The sequence below is a fragment of the Chenopodium quinoa genome, unplaced genomic scaffold (assembly GCF_001683475.1).
Source record: "Chenopodium quinoa cultivar QQ74 unplaced genomic scaffold, ASM168347v1, whole genome shotgun sequence".
Taxonomy (NCBI): Eukaryota; Viridiplantae; Streptophyta; class Magnoliopsida; order Caryophyllales; family Amaranthaceae; genus Chenopodium; species Chenopodium quinoa.
Window position 1 is genome coordinate 470,887 of NW_018744693.1, and position 19,699 is coordinate 490,585.

Below are 19,699 nucleotides of genomic sequence, written 5' to 3' on the forward strand. Positions count from 1 at the left end.
AGCATCTAGTTACCCCCACCGCCCAGCACCTCCTCAGAACTCGCAGCAGCTCCCCACCCTTCGCCGGAATTTGCAGGTCCCCCTACCGTCGTCGGAATTCGCAGCAGGTCCTACCGTCGCCGAAATTCGCCACAGCTTCACCACTTCTCACGAGATTCGCCGCAGCTTTCCCCACTCCTCGCCGGAACTCTCCTAGACCCAGAAATCAAACAGACACAAGCATCTTCGACTTTCCCGGAATTCGCCTAGACCCAGAAATCAAACCGCAAGACACAAGCATCTTTGACTAGACCTAGAAATCGAACCTCAAGACAAAGGGTCCTTGAGATTTCTCGACACTTGGTGGCTAGGGGAAGGGACGACCGGCGATTTTAGAGGGAGGAGATCGTTTTCTAGGGTTTTGCGTGGCGGCGAGGGGTGGGGGAGGTTCGACTACAGGCGGAGAAAAGTGGGGGATGATCGACGACGGGCGACAAGGGGTGGGGGAGGTCGTGGCTGGGCGGTGGAGTGGCTAAAGAAGTGGGAAGATGAGTTGTTGGGTGGGTGGTGGTGATTTTTGTAAACCAAACAACATACCATATGGAAAGAGTTTCATTCCATTCTCTTTCATTCCCTTTGTTCATTCCATTCCGATTACCTCGTGTGAACCAAACGACCCCTAAATCAATTAATGTACTTGTGTTCACATTCTAACCATAATACGAACCTAGTACTCCCATAAAATAAACCAATGGGCTACTAAAAACAGTGGGCGGTTCAATTCACTGAGTCAACTTACCTAACCACCTCACACACTTCGAACCGCCTTTTTAATAGTAAAAACTTCCTCCACAATATCACGTGATAATCACGCAAAAATCTAGCCCCTTAAATACTCAACTAATACTTAGCGCGTAAGATTCACTTTCTTCAAAGTCGCGTCATTTTCTATCATCACGGAAAAAAGGGGAAAAAAATCAATTTGGGGGAAAATTAGAATATCAAAAACCCTAGTGTCAACTTTTCGTAATATTTTCCAATTTCAAGACCCTAAAATTTTTCACAAAACAAAAACCTCTCTTTTTTGGGTTTTCTCTCTCCTCTCTAACCAACTTAACCAAATCTCCCACGAAAAACACTCTCTCACTTTCAATATCTCTAAAGCTTCGGATCATATTTTATTTTTTTTTATAATTTTAACAAAATTTTATTGAATTTATTTGTAATTTATTTGCAAGAAAAAGAAGGTACGCTTCAAACCCTAGAAATTTAATTCAATTTATTTCATTGAATTTGGTTTTATTTGTTATTGTAAGATTATAGGTTGGATTGGTGAATTTTTTATATATTATTATGATGGAATGTGAATTAGGGTTTGATTTGAATTGAATTGGGAAATTTATGATTTTGTGATATTTTATTGTTGATGCATTGGATGAAGAAATAATGGGGAAAGGTAGACCTAGGGCAGTTGAAAGAGGAGGAGGATTGTTAGGGCAAATTTCTGCGGCAAATGGGTCAATGAATATAACCCCTGCACCTGTATATTACCCAACTGAGGAAGATTTTAGGGACCCTTTGGAATTTATATATAAGATTAGGCCTGAGGCTGAGCCTTTTGGGATTTGTAAGATTGTTCCACCTGAGGGGTGGAAACCCCCTTTTGCTTTAGATGTGGAATCGTTTTCGTTCCCGACCAAGACTCAGGCTATTCATCAATTGCAGGCGAGGCCTGCTTCGTGCGATTCCAAGACTTTTGAGTTGGAATATAATAGGTTTCTTGAGACCCATTGTGGGGGTCGTAAGCCTAGGAGGAAGGTTGTTTTTGAAGGGGAGGAGTTAGATTTGTGTAAGGTTTTTAATGCTGTGAAGCGGTTTGGTGGGTATGATAAGGTTGCCAAGGAGAAGAAGTGGGGAGAGGTATTTAGGTTTGTGAGGCCTAAGAGCAAGATCTCTGAGTGTGCCAAGCATGTTTTAGGTCAGTTGTACCTAGAACATTTGTATGATTATGAGGAGTATTACAGTGACTTGAATAAGGGGAAATTAAAAGGTTGTAAGCGAGGGATAGATAATAATGATAGGAAAAGGGATCAGAAGTCAGATCTGGATAGCTTAAAGAAGAAACGGAAAAATGATGCTGGGGATGCTGTTAAAGTCTCCAAACCACAGAAGGAAGAGGAGCGTGACCAGATATGTGAACAATGTAAAAGTGGGTTGCATGGAGAGGTTATGCTTCTATGTGATAGATGTAATAAGGGATGGCATATTTATTGCCTATCACCTCCTTTGGAAGCAATTCCACCAGGCAATTGGTATTGTCTTGAATGCCTGAATTCTGATGAAGATAGTTTTGGTTTCGTTCCTGGAAAATGTTTATCTTTGGAAGCTTTTAGAAAGGTAGCTGATCGTACCAAGAAAAAATGGTTTGGATCTGCATCATGTTCACGCATGCAGTTAGAAAAAAAGTTTTGGGAAATTGTAGGGGGGTCATTAGGTGAGGTTGAAGTCATGTACGGTAGCGATTTGGATACATCGATATACGGAAGTGGATTTCCTCGCTCAAATGACAAAAAACCAGAGTCAGTTGATGCTGAAGTGTGGAATAAATACTGTAATAGTCCTTGGAATCTGAACAACTTGCCAAAGTTGAAGGGATCAATGCTTCGGGCAGTTCATCACAGTATTGCTGGTGTTATGGTACCCTGGCTATATATTGGCATGCTCTTTTCTGCATTCTGTTGGCACTTTGAAGACCACTGTTTCTATTCAATGAATTATCATCACTGGTACGCGGCTTAATACCATTTATTATTTATTGTTTCTTGATGATTTTCCCCCTTAAATTTTGATTATAAGTGCTCGCCTTTTGTATTTGTTAAAGATATTAATACCTAAATAGCTAGCTAAAGTTTTCTTGCTTGGAAGGTATGGCTTTTTATTATGAGTGGCAAAAACTTTGAGCATTGATAAGGAGTTGTACTAAGCTTTAAATGTAGGGAATGAACTGGCTCTGCTCTGTCTTGCAGCTTGATATCAGGGCATGTAATTTCTTAGCATTTTTGTTATGATTATAGTGAAGATTACTTTTGACCTTTATAACCGTGACTAAGATACATAGACTAGAATATGAAAATAGGAATATTTTTCCTAACGGTGTGTTTGGATTGAAGGAAATGGAGGGAAAGGAAGTGAAGAGAAATGGAGAGATGGAGTATCTTTCATTTGGATAGCAAATGAGGAAGGGAGGAATTGTAGGGGAGAGAAATGGAATGATTAAATTGTAGGAAATTGATCCCTCCAACAATGGAGAGATTTGGAAGGAAAACTCACCATTCTTCCCTCCCCTTCCTTTCCCTCCCCTCCTCTTCTCCTCCCTCCCCTTCTTTTCCATCCCCTTTCTTTATCCAAACAAACTGTTAGTGTTTGTGTGTGTATTTGTAAGAATGTTGTTTTCTTCTTATGATGCTCAGACTCCCTAGTTTTTCATATTGCTTATGGAAAATTATTGGGTTTAACTTTGAACCATGATAAGAAAGAGGAAAGAGTTGTTTTCAGGAAACTAGAAATTTAGTTGAATTAAAATGTTTACCTCCTTAAATAATGTCCTTGAATGATTTGGAGAAGAAGATTTTCTTGTTCTTTTGGAAATTTCGAGTTTTGAAAGATTGCATCATTTCATGTCAGATCTGGGGATCACATTAATATGCGTTGGTTTATGAGGAAAGAAAATAGAATGTTAGGGTCTTTGGTCCATGACTCCATGAGCGAGGCAATCTTACTGTGGTGCTATTGTCGCTGCCTGGGTGTGGAGGCAGGTCATCTACTTGCAGGAAGAAAATGGACATCTGTGATATACTTCTTTTTTTATTTTTTAGTTTCTGAAATGTATAATACTAAAGTTGAAGATCTACTAGCAAAATTTGATGGAGAGGGGAAGACTTATCGAAGAGATATGTTGCCAATGGGATCTTATCCTTTAGCTTGTTTCGAATTGTTTGTCAGATGAAAGCTAAGTAGGTTGTATTTTTTAGAAGAAACTGAATAATGATATAAAAACTGGAAAAAAGAATCTTACTGAGGAAGTTCCTTGTCCATATCCTAAATTGTGTCTAATTAAAAAGTACTCTATATCATCATTATGAAGATTTCTCATGTCGGACACTCATGTATCAATACCCTGAACCCAACTCCCATATGCGAGTCTGAGCATCACAGTGTGGGAGGTGAGGTGGTTCGTCCATTGGGTTAATGAAGAAGCATACACATTTATCATCCACCGTTTCTTGGTTTATAAAGAGTTTTTTTTATTGTTTTGGTTTGACTCCCTTACTATGAGGGTTTGCGATTTGGTAGACTACAAGCGTGAATAATTTGGTATTGTTTTTATGGTTCATTTTCTTTTCTTTTAAAATTTATCATTTTGTCATAAATTGATATTGAGCTTGTTGCTTTTTATGCAAAATCTGCATACTTGATATCAAAGCTTGCATGAAAATTGAGCACTTGTTTACTGTATGACCATGATTGTAGACTGTGTTTTTTTTTCTTCATGGAACTTGGTTTGCATAAAATTTGTTAAATCATCTTATATTCCACCTGCTTTCAGGGGAGAGCCTAAATGCTGGTACAGCGTTCCTGGTAGTGAAGCCTCTGCATTTGAGAAGGTTTGTGAATAATCTTTATGTCAAATTGAATATCTTGTTCATCCTGTAATGATCACTGGAAGATATTAGTGATATACTCTGTGGGGCATGACGAGCATGTGGTATTAAAATGAAATATTTGTCTTGAAATTTACTGTTTAGGCTAGAATCTGCATAATATGTTCAATAGCTCTTAACTATTGATAGATTGTCTTGTCCTCATCTTTGTTGCTTTTTGATAGCTGGTTTGATTATGGCCGCCTACATTTCTGTGTCCTCAGTTATCATGACAATTAAAAATTTATGTTGTTGGAGTAAAGGGATCATTGAATTTCCCTTCAGAGTGTTTATTGACTATCAAAAACCTAAAACTATTGCAAAATTATGTTGTATCATCAGTGCGTTTACTGTCTTCCTTGAGTTGTATATGCTGAGGCCTTCTGGTAAAATTATTTGTTTCCAATTAAAAAATATTTGTATCATGTTGAAATATGTCTAAACTAGCAATATTTACCACCTTCAGGTTATGCGCAGCTGCCTTCCTGATCTCTTTGATGCCCAACCAGATTTGCTTTTCCAGCTTGTTACGATGTTGAACCCCTCCGTTTTAGAAGAAAATGGTGTTCCTGTTTATACTGTTCTGCAGGTATAATTTTATGAGAGATGAGCTGTCCTATTAGTTATCCATACTATTTACATCTACTGTTTGCTATGTGCTGATGAGATAAAGAACTACTGATAATTTCAAACCTTGTGTAAAAAAAAAAAGATAATTTCAAACCTACTAAAAAATAATTATCAAGCTTTCCTATTGATGCATTCTTGTATTCTGTTGGATGCTGTTATTTCTGCTCTGAAATGCTGTATTATTTTGTTAGATATTTTAAATGTAGATATATTTTTAATTTTCTTTTTGTCTTTTATCTGTATTGTTCATGAGAATGATGGTAACACAAATATAATTTTCAGAATGGAATTATGGGTCTGAAGGAATTATGATAGTTAGTCTGAAGGAATTATGATAGTTAGGGTTTTAAATATTGGCTGGCACTCAATGTCTTGGCTATTATGTATAGTTTAGCTTGCTGGATCCATATTTACTCATTTGGAAAGAATGGTCGTGTGCGAGTTGTCACCTATATACACAATTGCTCAATATTCAATGACTTGGCTTATTTAAACTTTTGTGATGATTATTGTAAACCTTTATTGGTGTCATATTGTTTATGGTTCTGATTATATTTGTTTGAGCTTGCTTAATCTTCATCACTTGAATTACTTAGATTATTTCTTGTATATTGTCTTTTTTTTCAATGGCTTGCTTATGCTGTAAACTGCCTTTTTCTTTTTCCTTGGGTGTTTCCTCTCTGCAAGGAGCCAGGCAACTTTGTGATTACATTTCCTAGATCTTATCATGGAGGTTTCAATCTTGGTAAGCAATTACGGTAGAATATACATGATTAAACTGTAGTCTTTTTTCTTTTATATTGGGTTGATTTAAGCTTCCAAAATGTTGAGTCATTTGATATTTCAGGCTTGAACTGTGCTGAGGCTGTTAATTTTGCTCCTGCTGATTGGTTACCTCATGGAGGGTTTGGATCAGAACTCTATCAACTGTATCATAAGCCTGCTGTACTTTCTCATGAGGAGCTGCTTTGCGTGGCTGTTAAGGTTGGCTGACTTAAATGAACTCTATAAATTATTTTGCCCAATTTATATATATATATATATATATATATATATATATATATAGATATATATATGTATATATATGTATATATATGTATATATATATACATATATATATATATATATATATATATATATATATATATATATATATATATATATATATATATATATATATATATATATATATATATATATATATATATATATATATATGGTCTGTATGGTGGACCACTCACTAGGTTTATTTTTTATTTATTTTTATTTTTAATTTTATGGTTTGGAACATCTTGTTACTTCAAGAGGGTCCTTTTGTTGACTATCTTGTTTTCAACAATATAGGAGTATATGAAGGTTGAGTTTTGTGTAATTAAGTCAGTATTTGTCATTTTTCTCTCTCTTGATAAGTTCTTTTCTTGTCAAGAGCAGTTTACCTTTGCCACCTGCAATCCATGTTTCGCTGTGTTTGTTTTTTGGTTAATAATTGGAATTTCTTTACAAACATATTTCTCATAGCTATACCGGGCCTGTCATTTCTGAGAACATGATTGCTAATAATTCTGTGTATATACTAAGGAAATGTGACTCTGGTGCTTGTGTTTGGCACAGAAGTGTTTAATTTTCTGACATGATGAGTGAAAATATGTTCTTGGTATTAAATAATATATGTCAGATTGTTGAGGATCTGATACACATCCTTGAGTTGAAATGAAAAGTCGGGGGTGATCTTAAGATGCCAATTTTTTCTTTCCACTTTTATTGACTTCTACTTGTTAGCTCTGTTGTGTGTGTGTGGATGTGTTTTCCTGGTTCTTTTAATTATTTTGGTGCTATGAACAGCTTGGTTGTGATGCCAAAGTAGCACCTTACATGAATAAGGAGTTACTGAGGGTCTTTACAAAAGAGAAGAATGGGAGGGAGCAGCTTTGGAAAAAGGGCCTTGTCAAAACATCTGTTATGTCACCCAGAAAACATCCTGAGTATGTTGGCACTGAGGAGGTATAGTGTCCTCATTTGGAAATCATTTTTATTTTTCTCTTTATCTGATTTTATTATAAAAATCAATTATGGTAATTGATAATGTGATCTATGTTGTTGCAGGATCCCACTTGCATAATCTGCCAGCAGTATTTGTATCTTTCAGCTGTTGTCTGTCGCTGTAGACCATCCACTTTTGTGTGTTTAGAGGTACTTTAAATCTTGATACTCTTGGTAGTACCTTTTATTTAATATTGGCTGTTATACTTGTAAAAAATATACAGTACTACCTCTGTTGCTAAAGAGCATGGGAAGATTAACTTTGTCTTCTCTTGCACATGTTCTTTGAACTTTCGTTGCTTATATATGACTTGGAATTTCTTGGTTTCTTTTTTATATTGATAATTGCGGTCGTGGACTGGTCTGATTACCTTATTATCACTAATGGCATATTCTTTTGGCTTTTTTTTTTTTTTTTTTTTTTTTTTTTTGGTTGGGTTTTAGCATGGAATACATTAATACGGATGCATATATTTGGCTCTTGTATTTATGATGCGGTTTATAGTAACTGGAGACTTGTTGTAAACTTATCTTGAATGTACTATTTGAAGAACCTGGATTGTTTGTTTGTCTTGCAGCACTGGGAACGCCTTTGTGAATGTAATCCAAGGAGATGCCGCCTCCGATATCGCCACTCTCTTGCAGAATTAAACGAGTTGTTAGTCATAACAAAGAATGTAATTTCTGGCTCAGAAGACAATGGACAAGGAAAGGATTTTGCAGAACTGAATACATGCTCCACTGACTCTGGCACTTTGACGAAGAAGGTTATCATCTGCAAATTGCTTGGTTATTTTTTTGAATTGGATTGGTCGTTGGGAAACACAACTTTACTGCTGTTTGGGGATGAAGGAAATCGAACGAACTGTATCCTTTTAGTTTTGGGATTGCATGAGATGCCTGATTTTAGTTGTATTATGAACCTAAAATTAGTCATTTATAAAAGTCATTTGTAAACTGAAAACAAAATGAGCTACTTTTCTGTTTTTCAATTATTTGTTTTTAATTTATGTTATTAATTTAAGATTCACAGCAATTACAATTAATAAAAATTCATTTTAGTAGGATGCATTATTGTTGTGGTGTTGTGCAAATAGAAATGAGAACCACCAACTACTTTATGTTTAATTTATTGGTGGATTTTAGGATATTATTCTTAATAGAGTTGGGTGTTTGTTTAATTTGTGTGAACGCAAAGTGTACAAGATCATAGGAAACCTTGGCCATCATGTTTTTACCTCCTATATCTGCCTATTTTCCCTGGTTTTGTCAAATATTGGTTTAAAATAAGAGAATATGTGATAGCTTATTTTTCATATTTATGTTTTCAGGTTCTTTGTTATAAATTTAGTATGATTTACTAAGATGATATTTTGTTGAAATCCCTTTCATAAATTTGGAGATTCTATTGCTGGGTTTTTATTTTTTACCTTCATAATCAACTCAATTCAAGTTTCTTTACGGCTATTAGTTAGTTTATTAATTTTTCAAGATGATAGGCTCTTACTTCTGAGCTTCTTTTTCTGATAGTATGATGACATCTTTGTACATCTGTAGAATGGGCCATTGAATATGAGGTTCCATTTCGATTCTATTGTGTATCCCAATGAAGTTAGTTTCCCATATTGATCATTTTCTACTTCTATAGGTGAAGGGTAAACAAATATCTCTTGCTCAACTTGCTGAAGATTGGTTGTTGAATTCTTGTAAGATATCTAAGCTCCCCTTCTCCTCAAGTGCTTATAGGAGTGCATTGAAGGAAGCACAACAGTTTCTTTGGGCTGGTCCTGAAATGGATCCGGTAAGATTTATCTATATATTTGGTTTACCTTGTACAAAATTGAGACACATTATATTGGTGAAATCTTGCATATGGAAAGACAATTTGGTAATCAACATATAGATAAATTGATAAATGACAAGTCAAATTTTGTGTGTTTTCCCCCCTGCTATTACTCTGTTACCAGAAGGTTCTTAACTGAATTAGATGAGCGATTTTATGATGTGAGCCTGTGAGTCTTTTTGAAGGTCGATGTGCTTAGTTGATTATGTGTCAAAAGGCATGTTAACATTGAGTTTCTATTTTGATTGTATTGTTATTGTCTTACACTCTTACTTACATGTGTGCTTTTATTAGATTAAGCAATGGTGCATCTTTGTCTCCAATCATCGTAAAGTTGGAATTTGGAATTCTATTTTCATTCACAATGTTGCGTTGTGTTTTTTTTGTAGGGGACTTTTATTTTATTAACTACAGAATATAGTATTTGATGTACAATTTAATTATTAGGTACGAGATGTGGAAAAGAATTTGGTTCAAGCCAAGGACTGGGCAGAGGGCATAAGAAAGTCTCTTTCTGCTGTTGAGAGCTGGTCTAAAAATGGTGATAGTGATATGGATAAAGTTCATCTTGAGTATGTCAACAACTTGTTGGGACATGATCCTGTGCCTTGTAATGAGCCTGGGCTTTTCAAACTGAAGGTTGACATAATGTTGCTGCTTACATTTGCTATTAGCCCTTATGGTCCCTATTTGGAATTTTTAATTGTTGAGATCCTTTGTTTCAGGAGTATGCTGATGCAGCTAGGCTGTTGGTTCAAGATATTAACAATGCTCTTTCAGAGCTAACATTTTCTGTATGAGCTAGCGTCTTATTTATTTTTGTGCAAGATATAAAACGACTTCTGTCCTTTTTTTCCCCTCTTAAGGATAGTTTTCTTTCATCTTGTTTACTAGATGGATGATCTGGAGAACCTGCTGAACCAAACTTTAAGCTTCCCAATCTACATTAAAGAAAGTGAAAAGTTGGCAAAGAAGATTTCATCTCTGAAGGTGTGTGCATTTTGCATATTGGTTTGTCTTTTGCTTCAGGTGTTGTCTGACCTTGTGTAGTTTTGGCATTTATTTTTTTGGTATACGAGTAATTTTTCCGTGTTGATGAAAGCTGTGTCTTTTCACCCTTGTGCCTTGTCCCGATAACTTGTTAATATGCGTACAAATGCTCTAGTGTCTTTTTTTGTATTTTGATTTGGCTTTTGTTCTGTTTACACGCTATGATTTCTTAGTTGTCAAAAAGATTAATCAAAGAGAATTTGAAGCATGTATTATGAAACGTTTTTTTTTTTGTTTTTTTTTTCCTATGCAGAGTCACAGCTCCTTTGGACTCGATTGTTTCTTTTAATAACTGCTCTGAAATTGCTATCAATTTTTTAATGTTTGTCTTTGTTATCTAGGGAATCAGATGCGTAGGGTTTTTTGAACAGATGTAAATAAAACAAAAGCACTTCTCTTTTCAATGTGTTGGGTTTTGTTTGGAGTGTATATTGCAGAAGATTTGCAAATTATTTGTTTTAGCTTGATGTTTATTGTACTGGAGTCTGATCTTTTGCTTCACATAATTGAAGTCTTCTAATTGTTATTCGCGAAGTTATATTGACTTTTTTTCCTGTGTAAATGTTAAGGTGTGGCTTGATAATGTAAAAAAATGTGTTTTTGAGACCAGTCCTGCTGCAATTGATTTTGATTTCCTTCGACATTTGAAAACAGAGGTATAGCAGACTTTCTATGTCTATGTAATGCTTCATTTTCGAATTTTGTTTGATTGCTTCTCATGTTTGTTAGCTTTTTATGAAATAGATGTCAGAGCTGCGGTTAAATGTTCCAGAAAATGAAATGCTTTTGGAGTTAATTGGGCAAGCTGAACTTTGCCAGGATCACTGCAATGAAATGCTGAAAGGTTCCATAGCTTTGGAGGTCTGTATTGAAACTTTCATTATAGAGAGCAATATTTGAAAAGTGTTGATATTTTTTTGCAAAATTTTAATGCTGTTGCCTAGACACCCACCCACATCACTGAGCTGAATTCAATTCTTATTGCTTGGCTCTATCAAAAATTTCTTCCTCTGAAATGGTTGCTGTGTTTTCTATGCAGAAACTTGAGATTCTTGTTCAGGAGTTTGGGGATTTTGTGGTCAACATTCCAGAGTTAAAGATACTACAACAATATCACAGTGATACTGTTTCTTGGATTTCTCGTTTCAATAATATACTACTAAACATTAATAAACGTGAAGATCAAGAAAATGTCGTGGAAGAATTAAGATGCATTCAGAGAGATGGATCAGAATTGAGAGTTCAAGGTTGGCTTTCTGACCTTGAACTTTGAGCTCCTATTACCTTTTTTCCCTCTCTCTTTCTCCTGCTATATTGAATTTCAGATTGCAGTTGGTAAATATCCAAATATGCTACTTGCCCCCTGACATTTGTTTGTTTGTTTGTTTTTTTTTTTCTTAAGTTGATGAATTGGCTCTTGTTGATGCTGAGCTAAGTAAGGCATGTTGCCGAGAAAAAGCACTAAAGGTATTGGAGAGGGGACGTTCATATTTCAAGCTTGCTATTAAACTTACTACCTTTGTTTTCATTGAAATATTGAATGCCAGCTTGGGTGAAAGTGAAACTTTTGTTGCATAATGTTAACTAAAGTTTAACCTTTTGCCTTTCCCTCAAGTTGTTCCATTACTTGCATTCTAGATAATATTCTTGTTGCTGATCATGTGAATTGATATTGATGTAATGTAATTATATTATTACAGGTCCATAAATCTAAAATGAGGATAGATTTCGTTCAACAAGTGCTATCTGAGGCTGCAGTGTATGATTTCCTGGCCCTTATGCTTCTTTATATAGGGCTGCTTTCCTGTTATCTCTTTACACTGCTGTCTAATTTTTAATTTTTTTTTTCTTCTCTTTTTGTATGTTTCAACTTATGAGCTTTGTTTTTTCTTCTTCCAGATTACAGATTGACAGGGAAGAATTGTTTGTTTCTCTTTATAATATGCGTTCAGCTGCTATTTCGTGGGAAGATAGAGCAACTGAGATCCTAGCAGATGAGTCAACGTTGGAGGACTTTGAGGATGCTATAAGGTTCCTGTTATCCCATTTTCTATCTAATTGTGGAGCTAGTAGTATGCATTGATTATTTTTTTTTTTTTTTTTTTGGATATTACAGGACCTCTGAGGATATATATGTAATCCTACCTTCCCTTCCTGCTATCAAGGAAGCTGTATCTGCTGCTAATTCCTGGATAAAAAGTTCGAGGCCTTTTTTGCAGTCTGCTGCTCTAATGACATCTGCTTCAACTGGCTTGTTAGCGTTTGAAAATTTGAAGGTTAGTTTTATGTCTTCCTTGCTTTTGTTTTTTCATGACCTCTTATGTAATGCAATTTTATTCTTGGTCACCATTGCAGGAGCTAGTTTGTCAGTCAAAGTGTCTGAATGTAAAATTAGAAGAAAAAATGTTGATTGAAACTGTTTTGAAGAATTGTGAGGAGTGGAGATGCTGTGCTTGCTCTTCTTTAAAGGATGTAGAGGAAATATTTGATAGGAAGGATATTTTTAACGGACTCCATGGTGATGTTATTGTTGATATTGAGCAACTAAGATCAAAGGTTGAAAATGTTGCAGACGCTGGTCAGTCTCTGGGGTTTGACTTTCCTGAAATTTCTATATTGTGGAGTGCTGCTTCAACCTTGAAATGGTGCTCTAAGGTCCTAATGTTTCGCTTTGAACTTCCTTCAATTGAGGTAATCTTGTAGGGCTTGCATTTTTCTATAAGAACAATGAAATAGGCTTTAGTTGGCTTGAACTCTGTGTTCTTGTTTGTATGGTATTCTTTTAAAATGACTTACTGTATTGGTTATTCATATAAAAGTTATCCTTCAACATATTATGCAGGATGTTGACAACTTGATTAAAGAGATGAAAGACCTTCCAACTGAATATGATGGTGCTTTTGTTTTAACCTCATTGGTTGATGCAGCTTCTTGGCTCAGTAGAGCCTCTGAAGTTCTATCAGCTTCAAGCAGTGCAAGTATAAGAAGATTCCACTTGACTGATGCTGATGATATCCTAATGAAATCTCAGGTGTTTTATAATTGCTATGTTGATAAAAGTTGAAACCATTTAGTTGTTGACTTGTTGGTTATTTATTGTACTAGGGTTTTTGTGAATTGAGCTTGCTCTGTTTCAAATATACAGGATATGCTGGTCTCTTTTCCGACAATGATTGTTCAACTTGAGCAGGCAATTGAAAAGCACAAGTGAGTTTTGAAATTAAAACTTTTAATTAGTCCAGTATCTGCATCTCCTTTTTTTTTTTCTTACTTATATATATATATAAAAAAATTTATTCACTGTATCTTTGTCTCTTACCTCCACTAACCTGTATTTGATACTTTGTTTCACGTTGAAAAGGGTTATTTAATCTTTGCTTCATTGCAGAAAGCCTTATTGTATTTTTCATTTGCCATATGCTTGCTTTCTTATTTACCTTTTCGGCTTCATAGCACATACTATTGGCCTTATGCTTCTTATTCCGTTTCTTGTTGAAAAAGAATTTTCTTTCGTTTTTTATGGTTCCTTTTTAAAGTTAATTTAAGGGTTGGTCTATTGCAAATATGTATTTACAAAATACTAAGAATTTGGGGTACACGAGAGGCTGAAGTGTTTTTTTTTTTTTTTTTTTTTTTGGGGGGGGGGGGGGTGTTTGGTGGTTGCCTATAACCTGGAAGTGAGATTAACAAGCACTAGTTCTCCTAAATATAGTTATCTGGTACATGTTCTTTCAATTATTATCTTCTTGTAGGAGTAAATTTATATAACAAGGTTGACTATATCTCCTTAACAAGGTCGACTATATCTCCTTAACAAGGTCGACTATATCTCCTTAAAAAGGTCAACTGCTCCTGGGAAGATAATCAATCAGTTTTTCTTCTTCATGGCTTACCTATTTTTTTTATTTATTATCTTATAATTTTTTTAAAATGTGATTTCAATTGTATAAGAAATGTACCTTCTATCAGCACTATATCCTTTGATCAGTATTAATTTGCAAATTGCAATTACTTCATAAATTTAGATTGTCACTTTTTCTTAGGGCTTGCTGCTCCAGTGCTCCACAATTCTAGTATTTGATTAATTAATGTAACATTTCCAAGTGCTTATAGTGGCCTATAAAAATTGGTACTTATCATATGATTAATAATTGTTGATACTTTCACACCAGCATATGGGCTTCTGTATTTTGATAGAACCAACTGTTGAAGACTCAGATATATCATTGTTAAGCACAAATTGATCTTTTAGTTTTCAACTTGCTGTTATGCTGTAAGATACAGATATGGCTTTTGGTCACATTTTTTGAAAGTTTTCGTAGTAGTCTGATTTTGGGTAATAAATGTTTTTGACTAGTTTGCTTTCTTAGTTTCCTTCCATTTAATTTTCTTTCCTCTTTTACTTGACTGGCTCGTGTTATGAACTTATGACGTTCTTGCTTTCCACTTATCTTCATCCATCTGATAAATGTTATGCTGGTACCTTTTGAGTGTAGGTCATGGCAAGAAGATGTTCGAGCGTTCTTCAGTGATGATTCTAGTGAGCGGTGTTGGTCCTCACTGTTAGAATTAAAGGTGAACACTGGATGCATTTCCGTAAAGCTGCATCTTGTTTGGAGGGAGAGAGTATATCCTGGAATATTTTATATGAATTCCTAAATATAATTTACCTATATATTTTAAATAGTATTATAATGGACAATGTTAATCTTGAAAATAAAGGTGATCACTAATTTCTGCTGCAAATTTCTCTTCTGTGTTTGGAATTGGAAGTACAGCTTCTTGGTGGATTAATTATCTGGATAGTTTTAGCTTTACCGTAGTCAACTTAAATCTCTCATATGAAAGTTTCCTCTTGTCAAAGAGAAATCATACTGTATTATACATGTCCTTTCTTTGCTGCTGGTTTCTTATTTCAATTTGGTCAATTCCGATTAAGAGGAAAAAGAGAGAAACAACTACCCTTATTATATAATTCTCTGTTTCATAGATCTTAGTTTTTAAGTAAGGTTGAGATTGATTCTTGTCTTATGTTTTTACTCCAAACAATATCTTCTATTAGTGTGAAAATGGATAAAGAAAAGTCAATTGTGTATTTTTCTACATGGTATATCTAAGGGTTGCTGATTCATCTATGTGGAGGATTGCTTATCTAATTCAACAAGTGATTTTAGAAATCTGTTTCTGTTTTATTTACTTGCATGGATTGGTAAAGCTATCATTTTTTACGCCTTTTGCTTTTTTTATTTGATCTAATTTTTTCCTGTTGTCTCAGGAACTAGGAAAGGATGCTTTTAACTGTCCAGAGCTAGATATGGTCATGTCTGAGTTTGACAGTATAGGGAATTGGAAGCAACAAGGAGGGGAGGTGGTTGGGTGTTCAGCTGGAGATGTGACAACATTATTAAGTTCCCTTTTGAAGGTAATTACAATATTTCAGAATTCCACCTTTTTCTTTGTTTGAGAGAGAACTTTAGTCTTCGTGACTATGGCTGTTTATTGTAAATTCTAAGTTTAGTTTATTATATGTTCAGATCAAACAGTCATTACATAGATCTCTGTATATCTATGAGAAGTCAACTTGCTGGAAAGTGAGATACTTTTGCATTGGATGCTCCAGTAACTCTGATGATGAAGAGTTTATCACCTGTTCAACATGTAAGGACTGGTAAGATACTACTTTTGGTGTATATGCTAGAAGCTAATTCAAGTTTGGCAATGAGAGGGTTTGACCAGTTTACGCCTAGATTCACAGAGTTTACATTTCCTTGGATATTTTGTAGTTTTCCTGTTTCTTTTATGGGTATTCTGGGAAATAGGTGAAGATATGCTTTTGTTTATTTTTATGATGGACTAACTAATTAAAGGTTTTTAAAGTACATCCGGTTGCCTGCTTGCATTTGTTGTGATTAATGTGTAAATCCTAAAAGAGCAACGGTAGTCATGTATGTGAATGAAGTTTTAAGTGTATGTATCTATGTGTTTCTGAGAAAGAATTGTTCTTTTAATGAGCAGCTATCATCTTAGATGCTTGATTCCAAAGTCAGTGGCTTGTGACAATTCGAAAGTATATACCTGCCCTTATTGTGCATTGGTTGATAGTGGCTCAATATGCCGGAGTAAAGATAGTCCTTTGGTAAGCGCTTGCTTTAAAACATTCCATGGAATAATTTGTACATTTGTGAATATATTTGTTATGTATTGATTATTGTGCAGAGATATAAAGGGAAGCGTCCAGAATTGGAGAAGCTTGTTGAGCTGTCTTCTGATGCCAAGAAGTTTACTACAAGGTAATGAGTCGGCAGCATCATACAGCTGTGTCAGATTATTTAGTTTATGTTTTTTGAAAATTTGAATGCAAGGAAACTCTTGTTACAAGCCTGGCTATTGTCAAGACCTGGATTGGTGCCTGCTTTGTTAGTATAAATTTTGTCCAGTTTGAGGGAAAGCGGAAAAATATTGGAAATATACATGTGAATGGTTCAGTTTATGGCTGGTCTTCTCATAGTGATCCCAACTATTGGTTATTCCATACTAATGTTTCAACTATGGGGGGTGTATTTTCAATATAACCCTGTGACCTTAGAAAATTTAGTTCTGCCAAATGATGTGTCAAGCTTTAGTTGATGACAAGACAGGGGAGGGAGGTAGACAGCAAGGAGAAGTAATTGAATAGTTGGATGCATAAGCATATGTGCTGATACCTGTAGATGATGTTGAGGCAAATGGAAGCACAGAAATACTCAGAGATGCATTTAATAGTGGAAGTTTTCATTGGTCGTTGCCCTTTCTCTCGTCTCCTGACTACATACAAACATAATTTGCTCATTTGTCAATGTTGGTTGACTTTATTTTTTTGCTCCATTACGGTTTGTGATATGTCTGATCTGTTTTGAATTTATTGGACCATTGCATCTGTAATTTCACAGGCTTGAAGAATATGATGTATTGCAAGAGATTCTCGATCAAGCTCTTGCATGCAGAGGCTGCTTGTCAGAAATAGTGGATTCTTCATTGTCTTTCTTCGACAAAGATGTATCATCCATCTCTGGGAAACTGACAATTGCTTTGAAGGTTAACTCCGTTTAACTGTTCTTTAGTTATCTTGTAGCTGTTGGTTCTCACTCTACTTGCCGGTTGTTTGCAGGCTCTAGATGTGGCTGGGGTATGTGATTCGCTTGCTATCCAGAAGTTTGATCAGGCACTTGCACGAAATTCATGGAGAATCAGAGCTTCTAGGTTGATCGAGGGTTCACAGAAACCTGTTATGCAACAGCTTCAGCGCCATTTGAAAGAGGTGTGTTCAAGTTATATCTGTTGCTAGCCTTTTCCCTTAATTGTTCCCTTTCATTGAATATAATAGATGACATTCATTTTGTTGTCTAGTGGTACCTTTATTTAAATGTTACGAAGTACAATTTTACTTTATTCGTGTTTCCATTTCCCTGATTAAGTTTTTGATCTTAATGAATGTTTATTATCTCAGGGCTTTGCTATAAAAGTACCTTTAGAAGATTACTTCAAGCAGAAGCTTGTCGAGGTGAAGCAAATTGGATTGCAGTGGGCAGAAATGGCAAAGAAGGTCTGCCTTTAGACATTATTGTATTCATTCTTTCACGGACTACAGCTTCTTTGTTGACTTCGGTATTCTGCAGGTTGCCAGTGATAATGGGGATTTAGAGCTAGATAAAGTGTTTGAGCTCATTGCCGAAGGAGAGAGTTTGCCCATCCACTTTGAGAAGGAGCTTAAGGTACCTTTTAGGTCAATGTGGACCTTAATTGCTGGATTCTCCAAAATGAAAACCCTAATGTTTATTTGTTTCCAGCTGTTGCGAGGGAGAAGTGTGCTGTACTGTATCTGTCGGAAACCTTATGATATGAGGCCAATGATCGCGTGTGATGAATGTGATGAGTGGTATCATTTTGATTGTGTCAATTTGATCTCTCCGCCTGATACTTACATCTGTCCAGCTTGTGAACCTCATATGGAAGGGAAAGTACCTGTTTCTCCATCTGTCAAACGAGAGAGGTAAATCCTTATTCCTTAATGTTCTTATCAATTGACCTTAAGGTCCAACACCAGAGTAGCCTTGTATGCAAGCTCTTCTTATTCATCTCCTACAGCATCTGCATTATTCTACATAGCCGTTAACTTTAATTTCACCGTCCTCTGTGTTGGCTGTTTGTTTGTTTAGTATTACCTTGTTTGTGAACTAAGAGTTTTCCAGTATTTATTACCTTATTAAAAAAAAATAAAAAAAAATAAAAAAATAAAAAAAATAAAAAAAATAAAAAAAAAACAACGGGACCTGCATTTTCTTTGTTGCAATTGGTTTGATTTTCAAAAATCTGATTCATGTAAATATTCCAAAATATTTTATAAGTTTGGAAATTGCTAGTAAAGCATTGTTGGGCTGTTTGCCATCTCAACAGATCTCAGAGTGCCAAAGACAGTGAGCCACAGACACCTTCACCTCGGCATGTAGAGTCAAGATGGAGGCTTAAGAAGGGGAAATCTTCAAAGAAGCGGAAGGCATGTTTAGGTGATGCCATTAATAGTAGTAGTTTAGTGTTGTCTAATGGATTTGATGAGTTATTGTGGAGAAATAAGAAACCATATAGAAGAACAGTCAAGAAAAGGACCGATTTAGGAAGCCTATCCCCATTCTTTCTTTTACAGCAATAGTAGTTTTAGAGCATCAGATGTATTCAATTCATTCATTTTTTTCTTTCCACCAGTGCAGTAATGCTTTGTTGGTCTAGTAAGGTAATAATAGTGGGAGAAAAAAAATATGGTCTCCCTTTTCCTGCTCTCTTTTGCTCGCTCCTCTTTAACCTGATTGATGATCGTTGTGGTTTGTTGTGACGGTAAAGTGTTTAAGAAAAAACTTGGCTGGCATGGCTGCCATCAAAGTTATAACCTACACGGCTATCACCTACCTTAATCTTTACGAGTAATCTAAATACTCTTAACAATAAGAGTTGTTAAAAAAAACACCCAAAAGAAACAAGTATTAATAGTGTTTTGTGGACGTAGAAAATTTTTATCCCGATAGTTGTAAATTCTTTTTCCTTGTCATCTGATTATTATTTTTTAATAACAATATTGATACATAAATAAAAAGTTATACGGTATTTATGCGCGCATAAAAAAATAAATAAATAAATAAATAAATTCATGACAATTGAATTGAATAAAACTTCTTTTCCGCAAATTGTATATTTTTGTTATTCTCTTTCATTTATTAGTTGGGTCTATTGATTTGTTGTAACAAGAAAATTCTCATCTGATTATTTGTTTGTAATCGAAATATTAATCTTTTTTTTTTATCTCACACAAAACTATACTCGCGAAACAACTTGTACTATGATAAACTCAACAATTGAACTTGAACAAAACCTACCATAGGGGCATTTACTAGACAACTGAACTTAAACAAAACCCACCATTGAGCGG

At 35.1% G+C, this 19,699-nt stretch overlaps 1 protein-coding gene across 1 annotated transcript; it reads left to right on the plus strand.

Moving 5' to 3' along the window:
- The first annotated feature begins 434 nt into the window (after positions 1-434).
- LOC110702435 (lysine-specific demethylase 5D-like) lies at positions 435-19,056 on the plus strand. Its single transcript, XM_021880140.1, has 33 exons — positions 435-2,765; positions 4,586-4,643; positions 5,146-5,268; positions 5,997-6,054; positions 6,157-6,293; positions 7,152-7,310; positions 7,413-7,499; positions 7,928-8,116; positions 8,998-9,150; positions 9,640-9,831; positions 9,918-9,986; positions 10,087-10,182; positions 10,812-10,898; positions 10,987-11,103; positions 11,282-11,489; positions 11,645-11,709; positions 11,943-12,001; positions 12,142-12,273; positions 12,359-12,518; positions 12,598-12,933; positions 13,085-13,273; positions 13,388-13,449; positions 14,739-14,817; positions 15,518-15,664; positions 15,777-15,910; positions 16,258-16,378; positions 16,459-16,532; positions 17,172-17,316; positions 17,390-17,539; positions 17,729-17,824; positions 17,898-17,993; positions 18,069-18,271; positions 18,676-19,056. Exons 1-33 carry the CDS (start codon positions 1,426-1,428, stop codon positions 18,926-18,928), a joined length of 5,574 nt encoding a protein of 1,857 aa, XP_021735832.1. The 5' UTR covers positions 435-1,425; the 3' UTR covers positions 18,929-19,056.
- Positions 19,057-19,699: the final 643 nt, after the last annotated feature.

What these genes read in the sequence shown, in the direction of transcription:
- LOC110702435 (XM_021880140.1), top strand. Translation starts at nt 1,426, where the DNA reads ATGGGGAAAGGTAGACCTAGGGCAGTTGAAAGAGGAGGAGGATTGTTA. An exon ending in TCATGGAGGTTTCAATCTTG is followed by an intron (nt 6,055 to 6,156) that starts GTAAGCAATTAC and finishes TTGATATTTCAG; the next exon opens with GCTTGAACTGTGCTGAGGCT. An exon ending in CCTCACTGTTAGAATTAAAG is followed by an intron (nt 14,818 to 15,517) that starts GTGAACACTGGA and finishes CTGTTGTCTCAG; the next exon opens with GAACTAGGAAAGGATGCTTT.